The sequence below is a fragment of the Sylvia atricapilla genome, chromosome 1 (genome assembly GCF_009819655.1).
Source record: "Sylvia atricapilla isolate bSylAtr1 chromosome 1, bSylAtr1.pri, whole genome shotgun sequence".
Taxonomy (NCBI): Eukaryota; Metazoa; Chordata; class Aves; order Passeriformes; family Sylviidae; genus Sylvia; species Sylvia atricapilla.
The window spans coordinates 352,096-378,020 of NC_089140.1; the positions used below are offsets into that span (position 1 = coordinate 352,096).

General features: G+C 71.0%; 5 protein-coding genes across 5 annotated transcripts in view; 2 read left to right on the forward strand and 3 right to left on the reverse strand.

Annotated features, from left to right (window-relative positions):
* NOS3 (nitric oxide synthase 3) overlaps positions 1 to 292 on the reverse strand; it is a 12,348-nt gene extending 12,056 nt beyond the window's left edge. The window contains exon 1 of the mRNA XM_066341210.1: positions 163 to 292. Coding sequence (XP_066197307.1) covers positions 163 to 292 — 130 coding nt within the window. The remainder of the gene's footprint in view (positions 1 to 162) is intronic.
* A 5,122-nt stretch (positions 293 to 5,414) lies between these two features.
* RARRES2 (retinoic acid receptor responder 2) lies at positions 5,415 to 7,876 on the forward strand. Its single transcript, XM_066313095.1, is given in 6 exon segments — positions 5,415 to 5,435; positions 5,437 to 5,640; positions 6,608 to 6,709; positions 7,335 to 7,439; positions 7,522 to 7,635; positions 7,731 to 7,876. Coding segments are annotated over 5 exon segments (546 nt in total). The 3' UTR covers positions 7,731 to 7,876.
* Positions 7,877 to 8,952: 1,076 nt separating this feature from the next.
* LRRC61 (leucine rich repeat containing 61) lies at positions 8,953 to 10,251 on the reverse strand. Its single transcript, XM_066320335.1, is given in 4 exon segments — positions 8,953 to 9,848; positions 9,851 to 9,909; positions 9,911 to 10,010; positions 10,013 to 10,251. Coding segments are annotated over 4 exon segments (1,251 nt in total). The 5' UTR covers positions 10,209 to 10,251.
* A 747-nt stretch (positions 10,252 to 10,998) lies between these two features.
* ZNF467 (zinc finger protein 467) lies at positions 10,999 to 14,066 on the reverse strand. Its single transcript, XM_066313386.1, has 5 exons — positions 14,039 to 14,066; positions 13,436 to 13,495; positions 13,252 to 13,332; positions 11,710 to 12,923; positions 10,999 to 11,616 (listed from the first exon to the last, which is right to left on the reverse strand). Exons 2-5 carry the CDS (start codon positions 13,461 to 13,463, stop codon positions 11,260 to 11,262), a joined length of 1,680 nt encoding a protein of 559 aa, XP_066169483.1. The 5' UTR covers positions 13,464 to 13,495; positions 14,039 to 14,066; the 3' UTR covers positions 10,999 to 11,259.
* Positions 14,067 to 15,004: 938 nt separating this feature from the next.
* Positions 15,005 to 25,925, forward strand: part of LOC136375611 (SCO-spondin-like) — a 29,879-nt gene continuing 18,958 nt past the window's right edge. Inside the window, 24 exon segments of the mRNA XM_066341221.1 lie at positions 15,005 to 15,090; positions 16,437 to 16,625; positions 16,694 to 16,776; positions 17,105 to 17,454; positions 17,819 to 17,860; positions 17,862 to 17,922; positions 18,064 to 18,222; positions 18,311 to 18,396; positions 19,022 to 19,229; positions 19,309 to 19,549; positions 19,889 to 20,027; positions 20,117 to 20,243; positions 20,490 to 20,662; positions 20,734 to 20,955; positions 21,024 to 21,200; positions 21,743 to 21,984; positions 22,569 to 22,749; positions 22,824 to 22,918; positions 23,349 to 23,605; positions 23,908 to 24,042; positions 24,254 to 24,453; positions 25,010 to 25,093; positions 25,095 to 25,138; positions 25,207 to 25,316. Coding sequence (XP_066197318.1) covers positions 15,005 to 15,090; positions 16,437 to 16,625; positions 16,694 to 16,776; positions 17,105 to 17,454; positions 17,819 to 17,860; positions 17,862 to 17,922; positions 18,064 to 18,222; positions 18,311 to 18,396; positions 19,022 to 19,229; positions 19,309 to 19,549; positions 19,889 to 20,027; positions 20,117 to 20,243; positions 20,490 to 20,662; positions 20,734 to 20,955; positions 21,024 to 21,200; positions 21,743 to 21,984; positions 22,569 to 22,749; positions 22,824 to 22,918; positions 23,349 to 23,605; positions 23,908 to 24,042; positions 24,254 to 24,453; positions 25,010 to 25,093; positions 25,095 to 25,138; positions 25,207 to 25,316 — 3,691 coding nt within the window.

Genomic DNA, 25,925 nt, shown 5'->3' on the forward strand with positions numbered 1-25,925 from the left:
GGAGCCATTCCCGAGCTCTGGGTTCCTCCTGCAGCCCCTCCCATCCCCGGGAATCCCCAGAACGCTTTCATCATCCCAGTTCAAAGTTCCCACAAAAATGCACCCAGCTCTGTGTGGAAAATTCCAGCCCGGCCCCCACCCCAGGGTGTCCCCCCCACTCACCCGTGCAGGGATCCGAGGGGATCTCGGCGCCGACGGCATCCAGCTGGGATCCGGCCCGCGGCGCCGGGCTCAGCCGGGAATACGGGAGCAGATCCAGGGCGTGGGCGGGCTGCGGAGGGGGCAGCGGCATTTGGGTCATTTTGGGATATTTGGGGACTTTTCCCTGGCTTTGGCCACAGGCCAAGGGCAGGGATCACGCCCCTATTCCTGCACCCCAACTAGGGATGAGGTCTGGGTTCCTTGCTGCAGGATGGAGCCCGTATCCCTGCTCCCCGAACCAAATCTCTGCTCCCCCAAATTACATCCCCATCCCACCCCAACCAAATCCCTGCTTCCCCAGCAAACAAGATCCCCAAACGAGATCCTTGTTCCCCCAAAAGAGATGTCCAACCCTGCTCCTCCCAACCAGACCCGTGACCCCCAAACCGCTGCCCACCCCCCAAAACAGCTCCTTTTCCAGCCAGGAGCCGCTCTGCGGGAGGAACCTTTCCTGAGGAGCCGGTCCCGCTTTTCCGGGGACACTGACCCCGCCCCGAGTCCCCGGTGCCCTCCCGGGTTCCTCCCGTGTCCCCAAAGCCCCGGAGCGCGGCGGAGGCAGAGCCGAAGGGAATGGGACCCCCCCGCGCTCCGGGACTTCCCAACGCGCCGATTTCCTAAAAAAACTCTTGGGGGGCTCTAGAGGTTGAAGAAAAAAAATCCCCGAAAAAGCTCCCGGCGCCGGGAATCCCCCCAAGAATCCCCCCGAAAGCCCCGGGGGGTGGCGGATCGGGATCCCCCGGGAATCCCCCCGGAATCCCCCCGTACCTGGGGCGCACCGCCCGCGGACATCGCTCCCCGGGGCGCTGCCGGCCCCCGCCCGGCTCCTCGGGCGCTCCTGCCCGGCCTCTCCCGGCCTCTCCCGGCCTCTCCCGGCCTCTCCCCGCCTCTCCCCGCTCGCCTTCCGCCACCGAGTCCCTCAAATGGCCGCGGCGCTGTCCTGGGAGAGCGGGAGAGGCGGGATGTGAGCGGGAGCGGGGACGGGAGCGGCAGGGCAGGGGGATGGCAGCGGGAAGGGCAGCGGGAAGCAGGCCGGAGAAACGCGGCGGGCCCGGAGCGGCCTCGGCCCCCCGGCCTCCTCCTCCTCCTCCTCCTCCTCCTCCCCCCGGAATTTGGGGTGCGGAAGGCGCCGAGCGGGGCCGGATCCGGCTGTGAGCGCCCAGGGCCGGGGAGCGCTGGGAGTTGTAGTTCGGGATGGGAGCGGATGGGACGGCGTTGGATGGAGGAGATGGGAGCGACAGCGGCGAGCAGCGAACGGCCCCGGCACGGCATCGGCTGCTGCAGCCGGGAACGGCCCCGGGAACCGGGAATAGCCCCGGGAATAGCCTCGGGAACCGGGAATAGCCCCGGGAGCCGGGAATAGCCCCGGGAACCGGGAATAGCCCCGGCACGGCATCGGCTGCTCCAGCCGGGAACGGCCCCGGGAACCGGGAACAGACCCGGGAATAGCCTCGGGAACCGGGAATAGCCCCGGCACGGCATCGGCCTGTCCAGCCGGGAACGGCCCCGGGAACCGGGAACAGACCCAGGAATAGCTCCGGGAACCGGGAATAGCCCCGGGAGCCGGGAATAGCCCCGGGAATAGACCCGGGAACGGGGAATAGCCCCGGGAATAGCCTCGGGAACCGGGAATAGCCCCGGGAGCCGGGAATAGCCCCGGGAACCGGGAATAGCCCCGGGAACCGGGAACAGACCCGGGAATAGCCTCGGGAACCGGGAATAGCCCCGGGAACCGGGAACAGACCCGGGAATAGCCCCGGGAACCGGGAATAGCCCCGGCACGGCATCGGCTGCTCCAGCCGGGAACGGCCCCGGGAACAGCCCCGGGAACAGCCCCGGGAACAGCCCCGGGAACCGGGAACAGCCCCGGGAGCCGGGAATAGCCCCGGGAATAGCCTCGGGAACATCCCCGGGAATAGCCCCGGGAATAGCCTGGGGAACGGGGAATGGCCTCGGGAGTCGGGAATAGCCCCGGGAATAGCCTCGGGAATAGCCTCGGGAGCTGGGAATAGCCCCGGGAACCGGGAATAGCCCCAGGAACCGGGAATAGCCCCGGAAGCCGGGAATAGCCCCGTGAGCCGGGAATAGCCTCGGGAGTCGGGAATAGCCCCGGGAGTCGGGAATAGCCCCGGGAACCGGGAATAGCCCCGGGAACCGGGAATAGCCTCGGGAACTGGGAACAGACCCGGGAGTCGGGAATAGTCTCAGGAACCGGGAATAGGCCCGGCAGCCGGGAATAGCCCCGGGAGTTGGGAATAGCCCCGGGAATAGCCTCGGGAGCCGGGAATAGCCCTGGAAGCCGGGAACAGACCTGGGAACCGGGAATAGCCCCGGGAATAGCCCTGGGAGCCGGGAATATCCTCGGGAGTCGGGAATAGCCCCGGGAGCTGGCAATAGCCCCGGGAGTCAGGAATAGCCCCGGGAACGGCGAATAGCCTAGGGAACCGGGAATAGCCCCGGGAGCCGGGAATAGCCCCGGGAACATCCCCGAGAGTCGGGAATAGCCCCGGGAACATCCCCGAGAGTCGGGAATAGCCCCGGGAACCGGGAATAGCTTCGGGAACCGGGAACAGACCCGGGAGTCGGGAATAGCCCCGGGAACCGGGAATAGCTTCGGGAACCGGGAACAGACCCGGGAGTCGGGAATAGCCCCGGGAACCGGGAATACCCTCGGGAGTTTGGAATAGCCTCGGGAGCTGGGAACAGCTCCGCAGTGAGGAATAGCCCCGGTACATCTGCGCGTGAAGAGCCGGGAACACCCCGGGGACCGGGAACAGCCCCGGCACAGCCGCGCCTCGGCAGGCAGGAGCGGCCCCGGGCCCGGGAGGAGCCCGGCACGGAATCGCCCCATCGGCCGAGCACAGCCCCGGGGCCACCGGGCCGGATCCCCCCGGGCCCGCCGGTTCCTGCCGGGGATCCGGGCTGTGCTCGGTGCCGGCCGCACCTCGGGGGGAGTCTGGAGTGACCCCCGGCACCGGCTCCGTGCTGGGGATCCCGGGACCCGCCGTGCCGCCGGTGTCCCCCCTCGACACCCCCAAACACAACCCGAGCCCCCCAAAGCCCCGGTGCCCCCCGCTGCCGCCCCCCCGAGTCCCCGATCCGTGTCCCCGGGCCCGTGACCGCGACCCCCGCGGACCCTCCCGGGGAAACTCACGGGCGGCCGCTGCCCCGCGCCGCGGTGACGTCACGGGCGCGGTGACGTCAGCACGTCGCTGACGTCATGTGTCAGCAGCGGCCGCGTCCGGCCGCGCCCCGTTCCGGGTCGGGGGGCGGGGCCCGTGGGGCAGCGCCCCCTATCGGCCGCACGGGACAGCGCAGCCGCCAGGGGACGGGAGGGGCCGGAGAGATCCCGCCCCCCAGTGTCCCCCCAGTGTCCCCCAGTGTCCCCCCAGTGTCCCTCGGTGACCCCCCAGTGCCCCCTCGGTCCCCCCAGTGTCCCCCAGTGTCCCCCTCGGTCCCCCCAATGTCCCCCCAGTGTCCCTCCAATGTCCCCTCAGTGCCCCTCGGTGTCGCCCCAGTGTCCCCCAGTGTTCTCCAGTGCCCCCTCAGTGTCCCCAAGTGCCCCCTCGGTGTCCCTCGGTGTCCCTCCAATGTCCCCTCAGTGTCCCCCAGTGCCCCCTCGATGTCCCTCCAATGTCCCCCCCAGTGTCCCCCAGTGCCCCCTCAGTGTCCCTCGATGTCCCTCCATTGTCCCCGCCAGTGCCCCCTCGGTGTCCCCCCAGTGTCCCCCAATGTCCCCCAGTGTCCCCCAGTGCCCCCTCGGTGTCCCTCGATGTCCCTCCAATGTCCCCCCAGTGTCCCCCAGTGCCCCCTCGGTGTCCCTCCAATGTCCCCCCAGTGTCCCCCAATGTCCCCCAGTGTCCCCCCAGTGCCCCCTCGGTGTCTCCCCAGTGCCCCCTCAGTGTCCCTCCAATGTCCCCCCAGTGTCCCTCGGTGTCCTTCCAATGTCCCCCCAGTGTCCCCCAGTGCCCCCTCGGTCCCCCCAATGTCCCCCCGGTGTCCCTCCAATGTCCCCTCAGTGCCCCCTCGGTGTCCCTCCAATGTCCCCCCAGTGTCCCTCGGTGTCCCCCCAGTGCCCCCTCGGTGTCCCCCAGTACAGCCCCAGCACTCCCCAGTAACCCCCCCCAAAGCCCCCAGTGCTCCCCCGTGCCACCCGCGGCCCCCAGGGCTCCCCTGTGTCCCCCACCCGTCCGGATGTCCCCCCACATCGCAGCCCCCGCCTTCCTCACCTCCCTCTGCCCCACACTCCTCCTCCTGCCCCCAGGAGGGGACACCGGGGACAAGAATCGCCGGGCAGAGCCTGGGTTGTTCCCAGGGTCTGGAGCCCATTCCCGGGGACACGATCCCATCCCAGGGACCCCACCCCATTCCCGGGGGGCAGAGGTCCTCCGCGGCAGGCAGGAGGCTGTTCCCGGGGCCCGGAGCCGTGCCCGGGGCACAGGCGCCCTTGCCCGGTCTCGGGAGTTTGTTCCTGGGGTCAGGATGTCATTCTCAGGGGACAAGACAACATTCCCGGCGGGACAAGACAACATTCCCGGCGGGCAGGAGCCGTTCCCGGGAGCACCAGCCCATTCCCGGGAGTCAGGAGCCCCTTCCCGGGGGCAGGGGTTTGGTGCCGAGGACAGGAGCCTGTTCCTGAGCGCAGGATGTCATTCCCAGTGGGACATGAAGCCATCCCCGGGGGCCTGAAGGTTGTTCCCAGGAGCAGGAGCCCGTTCCCGGGAGCAGGAGCCCGTTCCCAGGAGCAGGAGCCCGTTCCCAGGAGCAGGAGCCCGTTCCCGGGAGGCTGGAGCCCGTTCCCAGGAGCAGGAGCCCGTTCCCGGGAGGCTGGAGCCCGTTCCCGGGAGCAGGAGCCCGTTCCCGGGAGGCTGGAGCCCGTTCCCAGGAGCTGGAGCCCGTTCCCAGGAGCTGGAGCCCGTTCCCGGGAGCAGGAGCCCGTTCCAGGAGGCTGGAGTTTGTTCCCGGAGCACTGAAGCCCATTCCCGGGTGAAGGGTCTGTTCCCGGGGCGCAGGAGCCGCTCCCGGGGCTGCAGGCTGTTCCCGGGGGCAGGATGTTGGAGATGACGCCATTCCCGGGGTCTCTCCCCCCATTCCATCCCATCCCATCCCGTCCCGTCCCATCCCGTCCCGTCCCACCCCGGCCCCTCCTCCCGGGGGGGTCACCCGCGGGGCCGGCCCGGGGGCGGATTTGGGGGCAGATCCCAGGAAATCGGCTCATGCCGGCCCGACGCCAGCGGCCCGTGGATCCGTGAGGCCGTTCCCGGCGGGATGAGGCTGCCGGTGTCCCTGTGGCTGCCGCTGGCCCTGGCGGTGGCCGCGGTGGCCGCGGGCCAGTCCCCGCTCCAGCGGCGCGTGGTCCGCGATGTGCTGGAATATTTCCACGGGCGCAGCAACGTGCATTTCGTCTTCAAGGAGCGGGACGTGGACGGGGTCATCGAGCGGGTGAGTAACGGGACTCGGCACCGGGACTCGGCACCGGGACTCGGCACCGGGGATGGGGAGGGGCGCCGGGAGGGGCGGGGGTGTCCCGAGGGGAATGGGGACGGGGACGGAGTGTCCAGGAGGGAGCAGGCGGGGGAAGGGGTCAGCGAGGGGGGAACAGGGATTGGATCTAGGATTTGGGGCTCGGGATGGCCGCAGGAACAGGGAGAGGGTCGGGGCGGTGTCCTGCAGGGAGCAGGTGGTGAACGGGGTCACATCGAGCACGGCACAACAGGATTCGGGACTGGGATTCGGGATGACCGTGGGAATGGGGACGGTGTTGGGGTGTCCCGGAGGGAGCAGAGGGAGGGTTCAGGAGAGTGTTGGGGGGTCCCTGAGGGAATGGGAGATGGACAGGATCATGGAGAAGGTGAGCTTGGGATTTGGGGTTCGGGGTTCAGGACTGGGGTCCGGGATGGCCACGGGTATGGGGATGGGATCAGGGTGTCCCAAGGGGAATAGGCGGGTGCTGGGTGCCGGGGTGTCCCAAAGGGAATAGGCGGGTGCCGGGGTGTCCCAAGGGGAATAGGCCGGTGCTGGGGTGTCCCGGGGTGCCGGGGGGTGCCGGGGTGCCCCCGGGTCGGCCCTGCTGCCCGGGCTGAGCTTGGTTATTCATTAACGGATCTGAGATGATCCCGGTGCTCGCACAGCCAGCTCCATCCCAGAGTGCCCCTGGACACTGTCCCGTGCCTGGGAAGGGCCAGGACTCCAGGGAGCCTCCACTTTGGGCCACTTGCCCATCCCTGGAGTCATTCCTGGGATGGGTTTACCTGAGGGTCTCCAGGATTCAGGATCCCTCCCAAGGTTTAGGGTCACTCCTGGGGTTTGGGGGCTTTATTTCCCTGGGAATCTGTGGGGTTTGGGAGTCCCTCGGGAGGCGGGGATCCCTCCGGGGCCGTGCCACACCCTGCCACCCCTGTCCCCGCAGGAGGACGCCTCGGGGACGTTCGTGCAGCTGCGCCTGGCCCTGGCACAGACATCGTGTCGGAAGCGGGCGCCGCAGCGGCACTGCCGGGTGCTGGAGAACCGGGTGAGGGGGGACCTTGGCACCGTCCTGGGGTGTCCCTCCTGCCCTGGGGCACGGCCCAGCGTGTTCCCATCTCCCCTGGGCACATCCCGGAGTGTTGTCCCTTCCCTCAGGACACATTCCAAGCTGTCCCCCTCCCTTGGGACACATCCTGTTCCCCCTGTAGGGCGCCATCCCTGAATGTTCCCCATCCCTTGGGCACATCCCTGAATGTCCCCTCTCCCCTGGGGCACATCCCCGAATGTCCCCTATCCCTCGGGGCCCATCTCGGGTGTCCCCTCTCCCCCGGGGCACATCCCTGAATGTCCCCTCTCCCCTGGGGCACATCCCTCAATGTCCCCTCTCCCCCGGGGCACATCCCTGGGTTTTCCACATCCCTTGGGCACATCCCTGAATGTCCCCTATCCCTCGGGGCCCATCTCGGGTGTCCCCTCTCCCCTGGGGCACATCCCTGGGTTTTCCACAGCCCTTGGGCCCCATCCCAGAGGTCACACAGCCCCTAAGCCTCCTGCAGACCCCCGTGTCCCCACCATGCTGCTGTGGGTGCCAGGGTGGGACAGAGAGGATGGTGGTTGGTGCCAGAGGGGCCCCAGGGGTTCCCGGGGGTGACATCCCATCATGTCCCCAGAGGAAGCCAGTCTGCCTGGCCTGCTACAAGTTCGACACCAGTGACGTCCCCAAGGTGCTGGACAAGTACCACAACTGCGGCCCCAGCCACCACCTGGCTGCCAAGGTGAGGTGCCTCCAGTGTCCCCCAGTGCCCCCGGCGTCCCCTCCGTGTCCCCACCCGGTGCCAGCCCCTGCTGTGCCCGCAGGAGATCCGGCAGCGGGACGAGGCCGAGTGCCGGGCGGTGGAGGAGGCCGGGAAAGGGGGGGACACGCTGTACCTGCCCGGAATGTTCGCCTTCTCCCGGGGGCTGCCGGCCTAGGTGGGTACGGGGACACCCCTGGGGACACCCCGGGCTGGGGGCAGGGGGACACAGGCATCCCATCGCCGCCCCCCTGCTCCGTGTCCCCTTTGCAGGCACCACGGCACCGATGGACGCTGCCACGGCGGTCCCGGCCTCTCCTGCTTGTCACCCCCCGGCACCGTGTGACCCAGGAGGGTCCCGGGCGTGTCCCCCCCTCCCGCCTGTCCCCGCTGCCCAGTAAACCCAGCGCTGGCTCCGCTGTCACGGCTCTCATTGCCGCCTGGCACCGCCCGTGTCACCTCCCCTGCTGTCCCCAGGGATGAGACGGGGACGTGGTGGGGAGTGGGCTCCACGTCGCCACTGCCCGTGTCACCTGTTGTCCCCAGGGGTGAAAGGGAGATGATGGGTGCGGGCTGAGCAGTGGAGAGACCCCTGAGGCCACAGGACAGAGGGACACTGGAGGGTGGGACATGTTTAATGCACATTGCCACCGTGTCCCCGAGATGTCCCACAGCTGAGGCTGGTCTCCCCACGGCTCCTCTGCTGCTCCCTGGGGATCCTCTGCCGGGCCGTGGTGGCACTGGGGGTGCCCTAGCTCCAGTGTGGGGGTCCCACAGCTCAGAAGGTGAAGGAGACAGGCTGGTGGTGGCTCTGGGGGTCTCAAGGTGACACTGTGGGCTCTGGTGGCTTTCCTGGACCCACTTTTGGGGTCCCAGGGGTAAGAAAAAGCAGTTGGGCAGGGGTGGCATTGAGGGTCTCCTAGACCTGTTTTTGGGGTCTCACAGTTGAGAAGATGAAGGAGCTGGACTGGTGATGCCTCTGGGGGTATCCCAGCCCTGCTTTCGGGGTCTAAGCTCAGGCTGTGGTGGCTCTGGGGGTTCTCCAGTCCCATCTTTGGGGTCGAATGGCTCAGATGGGGGCAGCTGTGGTGGCTCTGGGGGTTCTCCTGGCCTGGTTTTGGGGACCTATGGCTTAGATGAGGGCGGCTTTGGGCGGTGGTGGTTCTGGGGGTTTTCCAGTCCCATCTTTGGGGTCGAATGGCTCAGATGAGGGCAGCTGTGGTGGCTCTGGGGGTTCTCCTGACACCGTTTTTCGGTCAAATGGCTCAGATGAGGGCAGCTTTGAGGGTTCTCCAGTCCCATCTTTGGGGTCCTGTGGCTCAGATGAGGGCGGCTTTGGGCGGTGGTCGCTCTGGGGGTTCTCCTGACACCGTTTTTCAGTCGAATGGCTCAGATGAGGGCAGCTTTGAAGGGTTCTCCAGTCCCATCTTTGGGGTCCCCCAGCCCAGCCAGCGCAGCCTCCATGCTGTGGCACCCTTGGGCGGCCCGGCGGCGCTCAGAAGCCGAAGTTGCCGTGGTGGCGGCGGCCGAGGGCGCGCTGGGCCTGGGCGATGGAGTCGTCGGCGCGGCGGCCGAGCTCGCGGCACTCTCGCAGGGCCTGGCCCAGCTGCCGCGTGGCCTCCTCCAGCACGACGCTGCGGCGCGCCGGCCGCGGCTCCCAGAATCCGGCCTGCACCCAGGGCTGCGGCGGCTCCGCGGGTGCGGCGGGCTCGGCCTCGGCGTCCAGCGCGGCGTCCAGCTCCCGGCACAGGCGGAAGAGCTCGCTGCCGCGGCCCGCCACGCGCTGCCCGTCGATGGCCTTGAGGCCCGGCAGCATGGCGGCCAGCGCGGCGCGGTAGGCCGGAGCGGCGCACACCGGGTTGCCCAGGTTGCCCAGCGGGTCCCGCAGCCGCAGGCTCTCCAGGTGCCGCAGGCCCTGCAGGCAGCGCAGCTGGCGCAGGCTGCGCAGCCGGTTCCCGGCCAGGTTGAGCTGGCGCAGGCTGCGGCAGCCCCGCAGCGGCTCCACGCTGGCCACGCGGTTCCCGGCCAGGTTGAGCACGGCCAGGGCGCGCAGCGCGGCCAGCGGCGCCAGCCCCGCGATGGCGTTGCCCGACAGGTCCAGCCACTCCAGGTTGGAGCAGTCGGCCAGGCAGCCCAGGTGGGCGATGCCGCGGCCCCGCAGCCGCAGCAGCAGGATGGACTCCAGAGAGAACTCGCCCGTGGTGGCCTTGAGCAGCGCCGGCGTCACCCGCACCCCGGAGCCTTCGTCCTCCTCCTCCTCCTCCTCCTCCTCCACCTCCTCCTCCGATGGCTCCGACACCTCCGGCTCCGGCGCCTCCTCCCCGCGCCCCTCCATCCCTGAGGGGAGGTCCCGGGGGCACAAAGGGGCTGCGGTGGCACTGGGGGATCCCCCGGGGTGGCCTGAGGTGTGGGGACGCGTGTAGGGTGAGTGGGGCACAGGGACACACGTGGGGCACGTCCAGGGAACAGGGGACGTGTCAGGGGGTGCGGAGCACAAGGAGACATGGGGCACATCTGGGGGTGTCACCTCCTCCCCACGGCCCTCTGTCCCCGTGGGGGCCCTGGGCTGGGCAAGGGGCTGCGGGTGGCACTGGGGAATGTCTCTGGACGGACACGGTGGCTATGGGGTGGTCTGCGGTGTGGGGACACGTGTGGGACACATCAGGGTAGGAACTGGGGTGCAGAGAATATGTGGGACACATCTGGGGGGGTCTTGGGGATGTGGGGACATATGTAGGACCCAAAGGGCATTGCTGTGGTCAGGGGACATGCGTAGGGCAGATCTGGGGGGAACCTGGGGCACAGGGACAGATCCAGGGCCCACGGAGAGCCCCCACATCCCAACTGGCCCTCACCCCAGCATCCCCCAGACCCACCGTGTTCCATCCCCCGGTGTCTCCAGGCCGCCCCATTCCCCCCGTCGATGCCCCCGTTCCACCCCAGAGCCGCCCATCGCCCCCGACCCAGCCCGCGACCCCACAGACCCCCCCCGTTCTCCCCCCCGGTGCTCCCAGACCCTTCTGTTGTCCCCGTGGGCCCCCCGAGCCCCTCCGTTCGCCCCCGGTGTCCCCCCGGTGTCCCCCCCATTCCCCAAATCCCCGCTCCCCCCGCTCTCACCGCGCGGCGGCTCCCGGCGGCCCCGAGGCCACGCCCCCGTTACCATGGGAACGAGGCCCCGCCCACCCCGGGCACCGCTGGATCGCCCCGGCCACGCCCCCTCGCGTGGCCACGCCCCTTCCTCTCGGTCCCCGCGGCCCGTCCGCCCCGAGATGGCCCCGGGCTCCCCGACAAGTGCCACAAAACCGGCTTTTATTGGCAGTGCGACTTCATTCCCAGCGTGTCCTGCCCACGGCAGCGCCGCGCCGGGGACACCCCTCCTGTCCCCGCGCTGGGGTCCCCCCGTGTCCCTCACCGGGGCGTTTCCAGCGCCACCGGCCACAGCGCTCTGGTGGCCGCTCCCGCGCCACTGCCGGTGGCAGAACGGGCCAGGGTCCTGCGGGATCCCGTGCAATCCCCCTGCCGGGCCCCGGCACACGCGGGGTCACCAGCAGCACTGCTGGAGGCACCGGCACAGCCCAGCACATCCCGCTGCAGGGTGCCAAGGGTGCAGCGCTGGGGAACCCAGCGCATTCCAGCGTTCGGGATGTGCCACTGGCACCTACCGAGTCCCCAGGCACATCCCAGTGTCAGGGCTCGCCACCGGCAGCCCCCAGGGCCCGTGGCACCTCCCGGCACATCTTGGCACCGCAGTGCCAAGGACTCGCCGCCGGCATCCCTCGGAGCCCCTGGCACCTCCTGGCGTTCAGGGGCAGAGGGTGGGGGGCTCCGGCCAGCTCAGCTGGGACCCAGTGACGCCGGTGGCAGTGCCAGCGGTGGCCGTGCCCGTCGCCGTGCCGGTGCCGTGGGTGCGCTCGTGGCGCTCCAGGTGAGTTTTGCGGGTGAAGCTGCGGCCGCAGCGGGCGCAGCGGTAGGGCCGCAGCCCCGTGTGCACGGCCTGGTGCCGGCCCAGGTTCGTCTTGGAGCTGAAGCGGCGGCCGCAGCGGGCGCAGGCGTGGGGCCGGGTGCCCGAGTGCACCAGCAGGTGCCGCGCCAGGTGCGCCTTGCGGCCGAAGCCGCGCCCACACTGCGGGCAGGTGAAGGGGCGCTGGGCGGGGGGCTCCTGGGCACAGCTCTGCCCACATTCGGCACCGGGCACCTGCGGCCGGTGCTGGCGGTCCTGGGCACAGCCCTGCCCACATTCGGCACCGGGCACCTGCGGCTGCTGCTGGGGGTCCTGGGCACAGCCCTGCCCACATTCGGCACCGGGCACCTGCGGCTGCTGCTGGGGGTCCTGGGCGCCGGGCACCTGGGGGGGCTGCGGGAGCGGCTGCGGGTCCTGGGCACCGCCGGGCACCTGTGACAGGAGCTGGGGCTCCCGCACCGAGGGGCGCTCGGCCGTGGGCGCCTGCGGCCGGAGCTGCGCCTCCTGGGCTCCGGGCTCCTGCGGGGGCCGCAGGTGATCCTGAGCACAGCCCAGGGCTTCGTTCTCCAGGTGCTGCCACAGGTGCGACGACGAGTTCTGCTTCCAGGTGAGGCTGGTCCCGCACTGGGGGCAAATGAGCAGCTTCTCCTCGGCGGGGACGTCCGCGTCCCCGTCCCGGCGTCCGTCCAGGTGTCCGTTCCCAGCTCCGGCCATCGGCTCCGCGTGCGGCCCCGGCTGCGGCGCCGGGCTCTGCCTCCAGCCAAGGCCGGTGTCGCAGCCCAGGCAGGGCGGCGGCTTCTCCTCGGCGGCGCCGTCCCCGAGGCCGTCGCCGTCCCCTCCGCAGGGTCCGCGGCCCGGCGCGGGGTCGCCGTGCAGGCGCAGGTGGCGCAGGAGGTGCTGGCGGTGGGCGAAGCGGCGCGGGCAGCGCGGGCAGGGGTGCGGGCGCTCCCCGGTGTGCGTGCGCAGGTGCCGGTCCAGGTGCGTCTTCTTGCGGAAGCGGCGGGCGCAGCGCGGGCAGGGGTAGGGCCGCTCGCCCGTGTGCGTGCGCAGGTGGGAGCGCAGGTGGATGCGCTGGCGGAAGCGGCGGCCGCAGTGCGGGCACGGGAAGGGCCGCTCGCCCGTGTGCACCCGCAGGTGCCGCGTCAGGTGCGCCTTCTTGCCGAAGGCCTTCCCGCACTGCGGGCAGCTGAAGGGCCGCGGGCCGGGCCGGGGGCAGCGCCCGCACCCGCCGGGGCTCGAACCCGCGCCGGCGCCGGCCCCGAAGCCGATCCCGACGGCGTCCAGGCGGGGCTCCGGCCCCCAGGCCGGCAGCGCCCCGTAGCCCAGCTCCTCCGGGCACGGCTCCTCCGCTTTGCAGCTGCCGGCGCAGCCCGGGGTCCCGGCGGGGTCGGGGGACACGGAGCCGGGCAGGGGCTGCGGGGCCAGCGCAGCCTCGGCCCCGGCTGCCCAAGCCTCGGCCTCATCCTCCTCCTCCTCCACCTTCACCTTCCGCACCAGCCACTGCCCTGCGGGGACACGGCAGGGGACGTGCCAACGCCAGGATGTCCTGGGCCAGCCGCCGGCACCAGGACACGGTAACTGTCACTCAGGGACCTGCGGCTGCCACCAGCACAGACGCGGTGACCGTCGAGGCCAACGGCCCCGGGGACATGGCAACCGTCACTTCAAAGACCTGGCCCCTGGTCCAGGGGACATGGTGACCATCCCCCAAGGACCCAGCACTGCCACCAGCCCCGGGACAGGGTGACAGTGACCATGTGGCCTGGCGTTGCCAGGAGACACCCGGCAGTGCCCGTGTGACCGCCACGGCTCTCCCCAGAGTGTGTCCCTCACCTGCTCTGTGCAGCTCCGGGTCCCCTGGATCATCCCTGTCATCCTCGGGGGCCACCTCCGCCTTGGGGACCACCAGCCACGCTGGGGGGACAAAGAGGGGCACAGACAGGTCCCTCCCCGGCTCAGGGCGGCCCCGAGCACCCCGGGCCCCAGCTGAGAGCCCCCGGAATCCCCCAGTCCCCACCTGAGCCGGCGCATCCCGGGGCTTCCATCTCCTCCAGCTCCGGCTCGGCCACGGGGGGACCTGCGGGAGGGGGAAGGAGGGCACGAGGTGAGACCCCCCCAGACCCCAACTAGGGGGGTCTGACCCCCGGGACCCCCGGGCACGTACCCAGGGCACGGAGGGGGTCAACTCTCTCCTGCCTGGTGGGTGCGGGCGGGTCTGGGAGGGTTCGGGGGGAATCCGGGGGGGGATTCAGGGGGGTCAGGCGGGGTTCACAGGGATCTGGGGGGGTCTCCTGGGGCTCTGGGGTGGCCCGCGGGGCTCCCGTGGAGTGGTGTCCCCGTCCTGGTCCCCCAGCAGCTCAGGGCCACGCCGCCCCCGCTCTCCGTGCCCCCGGTTTCCCCGTACCCCCGCTGGAGCCCGTTCCGCAGCCGCAGCGCGCCCCAACCCCCTCCGGCCCCCCCAAAACCGTTTTTGTTCCCCAACTGTCCCCTCCCTTCCCCCACTTCCCGTCCCCGCCTCCCCATCCTGCCCCTCCCCTTCGCTTCCCGAGCCTTTCCTGCCGCTCCCGGTCCGCTCCCGGTGCCGGTGCCGCTCCCGGTCCGCTCCCGGTGCCGCCCGTACCCGTGGCCTCCGGTGTCCTCGGGCCCCACCGGCGCCGCCGCGCCCCGCCCCCCGCGGTGGCCGCCGGTCCTCCCGCCCCACCGGGACCGCCCCCCGTGTCCGCGCCCCCCCCGCGCCCCTGGGTGTCCCCGTGTCCCCCACCCCGGGGCCCTACCCCCGCCTCGGAGGGGACACGGACACGGCTGGCTCGGGGACAGGATGAGCGGGGCGTGGGGACACGGCAGGGACACGGGGACACCAGCGGACTTGGGGACACTCAGGGAGATGTGGGGAGAACAAAGGGCAGGGATACGGGATGGAAACGGGGACATGGAGGACATGGGAGGACACAGGACCGGGCCATGGGGGGACACGGGGCTGGGGGGACACAGGGGACCTGAGGGGACACGGGACAGGGACCTGGAGGCATGAGGGGACACAGGACCCGGCCATGGGGGGACACGGAGCTGGGGAGACACGGGAGACCTGAGAGGACACGGGACAGGGACCTGGAGGGACACAGGATCAGCCCATGGGAGGACACGGGGCTGGGGGGACACGGGACAAGGACGTGGAGGCATGGGGGGGCACAGGGGACACGCGGGACACAAGGGGACACGCGGCAGGGACACGGGGGGTTGAGTGTGACCAGGAGCCGCTGTCCTGCCACATCCGTGTCCCCGTGCCGGATCCCGGATGTCCCACGCCATTACCTTCTCCCGGGAAACGGGGAGATGTCACCCTGGTGTCACCGTGTCCCCCCCCAGCCGCCAGCTGCGCCCAATCGGTGTCACCGCAGCTGGTGGCACTTCTGGGGACTTTCCATAAATCCCGGCGCCGCTGGGCAGTGCCAGAGCTGGGGCCGGTGAGTGGCACTGGGCTGGGTGACACCGGGGGTGACCCCGTGGGACACTGCGGCCGCGAGGACACCGCAGGAATCGTGCCGGTGCGGTGACCGGAGCCCCGTTTTCCAGAAGCGGGACCGACATGGGCCGGGCGGCGGGGCCGGGGCTCGCTGCCGCCGCCGGGGCCATGACCGTGCTCTGGGTGACGGCCGTGGGGGCGGCCACCGGGTGAGGGGCCGGGAACGGGGATGGGGAATGGGGAATGGGAACGGGGATGGGGATGGGAATGGGAATGGGGAATGGGGAATGGGGAATGGGAATGGGGAATGGGGAATGGGGAATGGGGAATGGGGAATGGGGAATGGGGAATGGGGAATGGGGATGGGAATGGGGATGGGAATGGGGAATGGGGAATGGGAATGGGAATGGGAAATGGGGATGGGGAATGGGGAACGGGAATGGGGATGGGGAATGGGAATGGGAATGGGAATGGGAATGGGGATGGGAATGGGAATGGGAATGAGGGCTGGGGATGGGGATGGGAACGGGGATGGGAACGGGGATGGGGATGGGGAATGGGGATGGGAATGGGGGATGGGGAATGGGAACGGGGATGGGAACAGGGATGGGGAATGGGGAATGGGGATGGGGAATGGGAATGGGGATGGGGATGGGAACTGGGAACTGGGGATGGGAATGGGGATGGGAATGGGGACGGGGACGGGGATGGGGAATGGGGATGGGAATGGGGATGGGAACTGGGAACTGGGGATGGGAATGGGGATGGGGAATGGGAATGGGGGATGGGGAATGGGGATGGGAATGGGGAATGGGGATGGGAATGGGGAATGGGGATGGGGAATGGGGATGGGAATGGGAATGAGGGATGGGGATGGGGAACGGGAATGGGAACGGGGATGGGAACGGGGATGAGGGCTGGGAATGGGAACTGGGGATGGGAATGGGAACGGGGATGAGAATGGGGACTGGGAACGGGGGCTGGGAACTGGGAACTGGGAATGAGGGCTGGGAACTGGGAATGAGGGCTGGGAATGGGAATGAGGGCTGGGAATGGGAATGGGAATGAGGGCTGAGAATGAGGGCTGGGAACTGGGAGCTGGGAATAGGAACTGGGAATGGGGACTGGGAATGGGGACTGGGGATGAGGGCTGGGAATTGGGAATGGGAACTGGGAATTGGGCATGGATGTGGGAGCTGGAAAGAGAACTGGGAACCAGAGGTGAGAAATAGAGGTCAGGGACTGGGAACTGGGAATGGGGAACGGGAGCCGGGGATGGGTGTGGGAGCCAGGAATGGATGTGGAAGCCAGGAAAGAGAACTGGGAATGGGTGTGGGAGCCGGGGCTGGGTGGTAGGAGCAGGGCTGGGTGCCAGCGGGCAGGATGGATCCCCGGGGGGTGCTGGCACGGAGGCTGGGAGCTGGGATGGGTGCTGGAGCGGGATGGGTGTGGTGGGTGCCCAATGGGAGCTGGGCTGGCTCTGGGATCGTGCTGGGTGCTGGTGGATCCCGGCTGGATCCCGGCTGGATCCCGGTGGGCCCCGTGGGTGCTGCAGGCGCTGGTGCGAGCGGACGGTGCAGGTGACGGAGCAGCAGGAGGTGACACCGCGGCGCGAGGCCGCCGTGCCGTGTCCCAGTTTGTACCAGTACAGCCTGGCGGGGTGGCGCCTGGACCGGGCCCGCACCCGCCGGGACCGCGGGAATTCCGCCGGGGACACCGAGCCCGCCCTCTGCTACATCTACCGGTGAGCGCGGGGCCGTGCGGCACCGGTGACACCGGGTGACACCGGGTGACACCGGGATGTCCCCACAGCCCCCCGGAGGTGCAGCCGGTGGTCCGGAACCGCACGGAGCGTGGCTGCTGCCCCGGCTGGAGCGGGGCCCGCTGCACTGAGGGTGAGGGGCTCACGGGGATGTCCCCACTGTGCCATTCCCACCGGGAGCTGGGATGGGCGTCATTCCCACCCGTCACTCCCAGCGGGTCCTGGGGACAGCGCTAGGTGCCGGGATGGGAGCTGGGAGCGGGGATTGGATCCAGGGCGGGGACTGGGAGCTGGGAGCGGTGTCAGGATGTGTTCTGACAGCCGGGATGGGTGTCATTCCCACCACATCATTCCCGCTGTGATCCCCCACTGTGCCATTCCCATTGGGTGCCAGGATGGGTGCTGCGGCGGGTGCCACCCCCCTGTGTCCCCTGGTGTCACCCACCGTCCCCGGCCCGCAGGCCCCGGCTCTCTGGGCCGCTGTTTCAGCGGGTGGCAGTGCCAGGACGGCCACAACCGCAGCGCCGTGAGCCGCGCCGAGTGCTGCCGGCACCCCTGGGGACACAGCTGGCGCCGCGGGGACAGCGGGGACACCGCGGGGCCCTGCCTGCCCTGCACCCGCCTGCCCCTGGGCGGGGACGGGGGGTCCCCGGGCCACCGCAGCCCCCCGGCCACGTGCCAGGCCTGGGCCGGGACGCGTTTCCGCACCTTCGACGGGCGGCACTTCGGCTTGGCCGGGAGCTGCCGGTACAGCCTGGCCACGGCCACCGACGGCACCTGGGACGTCACCATCGGCCTCGGAACGCCCCGGGTACGGGCACAGGGGGGACACTCCGAGTCACCCCGGCCTGGAATGGGGCTGGGCTGGGCGTCGGGATGGGTGACAGCACCCGGGATGGCACCATCAGCCTCAGACACCCAGACACGGGAGGGACAGGATGGGTCACTGGGGTCACTGGCCCTGTCCCCAGAGCTGGAGTGGTGGCTGGCAGCTGTGGGGGTGATGGAATGGGTTTGGGAGCCAGGATGGGACCTGGGATGGGGTTTGGGAAGGGACCTGGGATGGGCACACCCATGGCTCTATCCCTGGTGACCATGACACGTGTGAGTGTCCCATCCCTGTCCCCGCTGTCCCTGGCACTCCTGAGTGTCCCAGTGCCACCCCACTGCCGCAGGTGCTGCACATGACCTTTGGGACAGACACGGTGGTGGCCGAGGGGACAGAATGTGTCGGTGAACGGGGCAGCAGTGCCACAGGGACACCCCTACCTGCACAAAGGTGAGGTCCCCAAGGCCACCAGCCTGGGCCAGGGTGGGGATGGGCCCCCAGTAACGTCAGGAAGCACCAGGACACGGTGACCAATCACTGGAGTCCCTGTCCCCCATCGTGTCCCCATCCTGTCCCCATCCCCTCGCGCAGGGCTCGGTGTCACCTGGCCAGGTGACTGGGTGGCCGTGGCCAGCAGCCTGGGTGTGCGGGTGGCCTGGGACGGGCACCTGGCGGTGACAGTGACAGCGGAGCCTGAGCTGCGCGGTGGCACCTGGGGACTCTGCGGCACCTACACCGATGACCCTGCAGGTGAGTTCCAGAGGCCCAGTGCCACCCCCGCCCTGCTTGGGGGGCCGGGGGGACACCCCACGTGTCCCCACCCCGCCTGTCCCCCCAGACGACTTCGTGCTCCCGGACGGGGACATCGCCGCCTTCGCCGCCACCTTTGGCAACGCTTGGAAGGTGCCGGGGGCTGCCACAGAGGTACCTCAGGGGCCAGGGTGACCCCCCCGTGCCCCTTTGGGGGTCCCTGGGGGTGTCCCCCGCGCTGAGGGACCCCCGGCTCAGCCCCCATGCAGGGACGTGCCGGAGGGTGGCACCAGGTGTGGCCCAGGTGAGGTGGCAGTGGCGGTGGCCACATGCGGGCGGCTGCTGGCCCAGCCCTTCCGGCAGTGCCACGGCGAGGTCAGCGGCCCCGGGGGGCCCCGGGGGGCTTGGGGTGTCCCTGGGGGTGGCAGGGGCTCCTCCGGGGGTCGCGGGGGGTCCTGGAGGGCTCTGGAATGTCCTGGGGTCCTGGGAAGTACTGGGAGGCTCCTGGGAGTTCCAGGGGATCCCGAAGTTGTGCCAGGATGGTCCTGGGGGTTCCCGGGGGCTTTTGAGGGGTTTGGGGGGGTCCCTGGGGATTCCAGAGAGTCCTGGGGGGTCCTGGACACTCCTGTGGGGTCCCAGGGGGTCAGGAGGGGTCCTGGGGTGTCCTGAGGGTCCCAGGGGGTTCTGAGAGGTCCTGGGAGGTCCGGGAAATTCCAGGGGGTTTTTGGGCATCCGGAGGGCGGTCCTGGGGGGTTCGGGGGGGTCTTGGAGGATTCTCACCGCTCTTCCCCCGGCCCAGGTGGACCCCAGCGGGTTCTACGCAGCGTGTGTGGCGCTGCTGTGCGGGGACGGGGACCCCGTGTCACCGCCCGCTCCCCTGCCATCCCCCGGGCCCCTGTCACCCCCCGGGCCGCCGCCGCCCGCCGCCTGTGACACCTTCGCCGCCTACGCCCGGGAGTGCTCCCGCCGCCAGCTCCGCGTCCCCTGGCGCCATCCCGGCTTCTGCGGTAGGAACCGGGCCGATTGTCCCCTCCCCGCCCTCTCCCCGCCGGGCCGCCGGTGCCACCGCCGTGTCACCCACCGCAGAGCGCCGCTGCGACCCGGGCCAGCGCTTCTCGGACTGCGTGTCCCTGTGCCCGGTCACCTGCGCCACCGCGGGCAGCGCCGAGCCGGGGACGTGCCACCGCCACTGCCACGGCGGCTGCGAGTGCGGCCCGGGGCTGGCCCGGGACGGGGCCACCTGTGTCCCCCCCGCCGCCTGCCCCTGCCACCACCGGCGACAGCGCTACGAGCCCGGCCAGAGCATCCGCCAGCGCTGCAACCGATGGTGGGTGGCACCGCGGGGACAGCGATGGCACCGGGCTGGCACCCGCTGATGGGCAGCCCCAGGTCCCCTTTGGCGTGTCCCCCGCCATCCCGGTGTCCTCCGTGATGTCCCCTCATCCCAGGGTCCCTGTCGCGTGTCCCCTTTCATCCCAGGTTCCCTGTGACATCCCCCACTGTCCCCATGTCCCCTGCGACGTGTCCCACATCCCGGGGTCCGCTACAGGTGTCATCCCAGCCCGGCGTGCCCCGCGGTGTCCCCGCATTACCCCGGGGTCCCCTGCGGTGTCCCCCCTTCCCGCCAGCGGCCCCCCCGGTGACGGTGTGTCCCCGGTGTCCCCAGCACGTGCGAGGGCGGGCGCTGGCACTGTGACCAGAAGCGGTGCCCGGCCGAGTGCTCCGTGCTGTGGGGACGTCACTTTGTCACCTTCGACCGCCGCCGCTTCTCCCTGCCCGCCGCCTGCGCCCACACCCTGCTGGAGGTGAGGGGACACGGGGACAGCGCGGGGTGGCCGCAGCCGTGGCCGTGGTGGCAGGGCTCTACCCGGCGGTGTCACCGTGTCACCCCCAGGACTTCGTGGCCGGGCGGCTGCTGATCACGGCCGAGCACGAGCCCTGCGACAGCCACCGGCCCCTGGAATGTCCCCGCAGCCTCACTGTCACCACCAGCCGCACCACGGCGCGGCTCCACGGCACAGGTGACACGCCCGGACGGGACTGGGGTCACCCCCGCACCCTGGTGGCGTTGTCCCAGCGCCTGTCCCCAATGTCCCTGCGGCAGCAGGTCTCATCCCTGCGCCCGTCCCCCACGTCCCCACGGTGGTGGGTGACATCCCAGCGCCTGTCCCCAATGTCCCCGCGGCAGCGGGAGCCGCCCCGATGTTCCCGCGGCCACGGGCCCCATCCCGGTGGCCACCCCGCGGTGCCACTGCTGTCGCCCTCAGGGGAGGTGACAGTGGCCGGGCGGGAGGTGACGCTGCCCTTCTCCGGCGCCGAGCTGAGCATCCGCCGCGCGTCCTCGGCCTTCCTGCAGCTGCGGGTGCCCGACGCCCACGTGCTCTGGGGCCTGGGGACCCCCGCCACCTTCCTCACGCTGCAGCCCGCCATGGGCGGCACGGTGAGCCCCGGGACGGGCGGGACGGGAGCGCGGCGGCCCGAGGCTCAGCGGCTCCGTCCCGCTGCGGCCAGGTGCGGGGACTCTGCGGGACCTTCAACGGGGACCAGCGCGACGACTTCAGCACGCCGGACGGGGACGTGGAGCCGGGAGCGGCCGCCTTCGCCAACGCCTTCCGAGCGGCCGGAGCGTGCCCTGCGCTGGGCGCCGCCGGCCCCGAGCCCTGCGACGCCTTTCCCGGGAGCCGGGAGCGCGCCCGCGCCGCCTGCGCCCTGCTGCTGCGGCCGCCCTTCCAGGTGAGGGTCCCCGCGCCGGGCCGGGCCGGGCCACGGGCACCGCGGTGACAGTGTCCCCCCCGGCACAGGAGTGTCACCGTGCCGTGGATCCAGAGCCCTTCCTGGAGCTGTGCCGCTGGGCGGTGTGCTCCTGCCGGGAAGAGGAGCCGCAGCGCTGCCTGTGCCCGGCGCTGGGCGCCTACGGCCGGGAGTGCGCCCGGGAGGGGACGGAGCTGCACTGGAGGAACCGGAGCCTCTGCGGTGCGGCTACGGGATAAGGGGATAAAGGGATGGGATCCACGGGATCCACGGGATAACGGAATGGGATAATGGGATGGGATCCACAGGATCCATGGGATTCATGGGATAATAGGATAATGGGATCAATGGGATCCATGGGATAATGGGATAATGGGATGGGATCCACGGGATCCAGGGGATGGGATGGCATAATGGGATAATGGGATAACGGGATGGGATAATGGGATAACGGAATGGGATAATGGGATGGGATCCATGGGATCCACGGGATTCATAGGATAATGGGATGGGATTATGGGATCCATGGGATGGAATAATGGGATAATGGCATGGGATCCACGGGATTCATGGGATGGGATGGGATAACAGGATGGGATAATGGGATGGAGTGGGATAACGGGATGAGATGGAATCCACGGGATCCGTGAGATCCACAGGATCCATGGCATGGGGCGGAATAATGGGATGGGATGATGGGATAATGGGATGGGATGAGGTGAGGTGACATGTGCCCCCCTCGGTGACCCGCCCTGTCCCCCCAGACGAGCCGTGTCCCGGGGGGCAGCAGTACCAGGACTGTGGGGGTCCCTGCGGCCGTTCCTGCTCAGAGCCCCCCGGGGCCAGTGACTGTCCCCCTCCGGACACCCTCTGTGTCCCCGGCTGTCGCTGCCCCCCGGGGCTGCTGCTGGCCCAGGGGGGGCAGTGTGTCCCCCCCGCCGCCTGCCCGTGTCCCCGCGGCGCCCGCCTGTACCCCCCCGGCGCCCGCATCCGCCGCGGCTGCCAGGCCTGGTGTGTCCCGGGCACTCCGGGGGGCGCGGGGGGCTTCGGGGGGCTGGGGGGTCACCCGGAGGACGGGCTCACCCGGGCAGAACGCGGCGGTGACAGTGACACGTGATGAAAGCCCCTCCAGCCCGGTGTGACAGCCCGCGGGACGGGGGGGCTTTTGTCCCGTGTCCCACCGTGGGGACAGCGGGGAGCCGGTCAGGGGCCCTCGGTGGGGTGGGGGTTCCGGGGGGTGCAGGGGCTCGGCGGGGTTTGGGGGCCGGGGGATGAGGATGGGGGTGCAGGGAGCCCGCTGTGGGGGCTCGGCGGGGTTTGGGGGCCGGGGGATGAGGATGGGGGTGCAGGGAGCCCGCTGTGGGGGCTCGGCGGGGTTTGGGGGCCGGGGGATGAGGATGGGGGTGCAGGGAGCCCGCTGTGGGGGCTCGGCGGGGTTTGGGGGGCTGACGGTGGGGATGGGGACACGGGGACGGCGGCGTGGGGGGTCTCAGCGGAATGCGGGGGCTGGGGCCACCCCAGTGAGGGGGGTTCGGGGGGATTTGGGTTCTGGGGTGGGGGTCTCAGACGGCCGGGGGTCCCTCTCGCCCCCGCAGTGTGTGCGCAGGGGGGTCGTGGCGCTGCGCCCCCGCGCCCTGTCCCCCGGCCCCGCGCTGTCCCCCGGGGCTGCTGCACGCCCCCGGCTCCTGCCTGCGCCGCTGCGACCCCGCCGAGCCCTCGGGCACCTGCGGCGGCCCCGCCGACGGCTGCGTGTGTCCCCCCGGGACCCTCTTCCTGGTGGGTGACCCCCCCCGGGGCCGTGGGGATGGGGGGGCTGTCCCCGAGCCCCCCTCACCGCGCTCTGCTGGCAGGACGGGCGCTGCGTGGCACCAGACGAGTGTCCCTGTCACCACGGCGGGCAGCTGTACCCGCCCAACGCCACCATCGCCCGCGACTGCAACACCTGGTGGGGACCCCCGGACACCCCCCCGACTCCTGCCAGCCCTCAGAGACCCCCCCCGACCCCCGCCAGCCCCTCAGAGACCCCCCCCGACCCCTGCCAGCCCCTCAGAGACCCCCCCAGACCCCCGCCAGCCCCTCAGAGACCCCCCCGACCCCCGCCAGCCCCTCAGAGACCCCCAGACCCCTGCCAGCCCCTCAGAGACCCCCCAGACCCCTGCCAGCCCCTCAGATACCCCCCCGACCCCTGCCAGCCCCTCAGAGACCCCCCCGACCCCCGCCAGCCCCTCAGAGACCCCCCCCGACCCCTGCCAGCCCCTCAGAGACCCCCCGACCCCTGCCAGCCCCTCAGAGACCCCCCCAGACCCCTGCCAGCCCCTCAGAGACCCCCCCAGACCCCCGCAGCCCCCGCGGTGGCACCGAGCCTGTCCCCGCAGCGTGTGCCGGGGACAGCGGTGGCACTGCGGGCGCGAGGAGTGCGCGGGGACGTGCGTGGCCACCGGGGACCCGCACTATGTCACCTTCGATGGCCGCGCCTTCACCTTCGCGGGGGACTGCGAGTACCTGCTGGCGCGCGAGGCCACCGGGCTCTTCGCTGTCACCGCCGAGAACGTCCCCTGCGGTGCCACCGGCGTCACCTGCACCAAGTCCGTGGTGGTGGCCATGGGGAACACCGTGGTGCACATGCTGCGGGGTGAGGGGGGACACGGGGGACACGGAGAGGACACGGGGACCTGTTGGCGTCACCCACGGCCGGGGCTGCAGGGGGTGGGGACCCGAGGGGACACGGGGGGTCACGGAGGGCCATGGGGGGACGCGGAGGGTGACGGGGAAGTGGCGGGGTGACCCACAGTGACATCCACGGCGACATCCACAGTGACATCCCAGCCCCGTCGCGGCAGGGCGGGGTACGGGGCACAGCCTGAGGGGACACGGGGGGACTTGGGAGACACGCGGGGATGACGCGTGGGGTGACCCTCGGTGCCGCACCCGCAGGGCGGGAGGTGACAGTGAACGGGGTGGCCGTGCGACCCCCCAAAGTGTTCGGGGGCTCGGGGCTGGCGCTGCAGCGCGCGGGGCTCTTCCTGCTGCTCCTGACGCGCCTGGGGCTGGCCGTGCTCTGGGACGGAGGTGAGACCTGGGGGTCCGCTGCTGGGGGGCTCCGGGGGGTCCCCGGTGCTGCCAGGGCCGTGTCACCGCGCGGGGTCCCTGGTGCCACCACCGGGGGGTCACCACGCGGGGTCCCTGGTGCCACGGGGGGTCCGCAGGGTCGGTGGCACCGCGGGGAGGTGACAGTGGGGGGCGCCGCGGGTCCCGTGGGTGGCAGCCGTGTCCCCCGCAGGGACCCGCGTGTACGTGCGCGTGTCCCCGCGGCTGCGCGGCCGCCTGGCCGGGCTCTGCGGGAACTTCGACGGCGACGCCGAGAACGATTTCGGGAGCCGGGACGGGGCCCTGGAGGCCACCGCCGAGATCTTCGGGGACTCCTGGCGCCTGAGTCCCCTCTGCCCCGAGGCCGACAGCCACCGGCCGCACCCCTGCGAGGTACGGGGACAGGGGGACCGGGGGGACGGGGCTGGCACGGGGAGAGGTGAGGGATTGGCAGGGGAACGTGGATGGGGACACCGGGGGACACGGGGAGGGCTGGCAGGGGTACACAGGGGATAGACAGGGCCACCGGAGCTGGCACGGGGACGCTGGAAGTCACAAGCGCTGGCGGGGGGACTTTGAGCCGCGGTGGTGGAGGTGAGTGAAGGAGTCGGGTCCCGGACGGGGGGATGAGGAGGTGCCGCAGTTTGGGGCCGAAATTCTCGCGCTTCGCCTGTGCTGAGCCCTGCGATCCCTGCGGCATCAGCCCTAAACCAGGACAAGGGGGACACGGGGCTCAGCGGCGGGACACGGGGGCCGGGGGCTGGGGACACACGGGAGCTGACGGGGTGTCCCCTCCCAGGACAGCCCCATCTGTACCGGGGACAGTGCGGGCTGCTGGGGACACGGGAGGACACGGGAGGCCGGAGGGTGGGCACAGGGGTGCTGGGGGTCTCACTGGGGCCCACGGGGGGCTCTGGCGGGGCAGAGGACAGCCTGTGGTGTCCCCCAGGACAGTCCCCAGCGCTCGGCCTGGGCGCGGGGTCGCTGCGGGGTCCTGCGGCACGAGCTCTTCGCCCCCTGCCACGACCTGGTGCCCCCCCCAGCGCTTCTACGAGTGGTGCCTGTTCGACGCCTGCGGGTGAGGTTTTGGGGCTCGGGGGGTCCCCAAGGCGGGTCCCGGGCCCCGTCCCACGGCGCGTGCCCCAGGTGTGACAGCGGCGGGGACTGCGAGTGCCTGTGCACCGCCCTGGCCGCCTACGCCGAGGAGTGCGGCCGCCGGGGGAGAGCCCTGCGCTGGAGGAGCCAGGGGCTGTGCCGTGAGAGAGGGGCTGGGGGCCGGGGGACACGGGGGGACAGGGGACACGGGGGGACACGGGGACACAGGGGGCACAGGGAGCACAGGGAGCACAGGGGGCTGGGGGACACGGGGACACGGGGGGGACACGGGGACACAGGGGGCACAGGGAGCACAGGGAGCACAGGGGGCTGGGGGACACGGGGGGGACACGGGGACACGGGGGGACACGGGGGCACAGGGGACACGGGGAGCACGGGGGGCTGGGGTACACGGGGGCACAGGGAGCACAGGGGGCACGGGGGGTCTCGGGGACACGGGGGGGACACGGGGACACAGGGGGGACACGGGGACACGGGGGCAAGGGGGAACAGGGGGCTAGGGGAGTCTCGGGGACACGGGGGGGACACGGGGACACGGGGGGGCACAGGGGGCACGGGGGGTCTCGGGGACACGGGGGGGACACGGGGACACAGGGGACACGAGGGGCTGGGGGACACAGGGGGCTGGGTGACACGGGGGGGACACGGGGAGGGGCACAGGGGGCTGGGGGACAGTGGGGGGGTGTCGGGGACACAGGAGGCTGGGGGACACGGGGGGGGACCGGGGAGCACAGGGGACTGGGGGACAC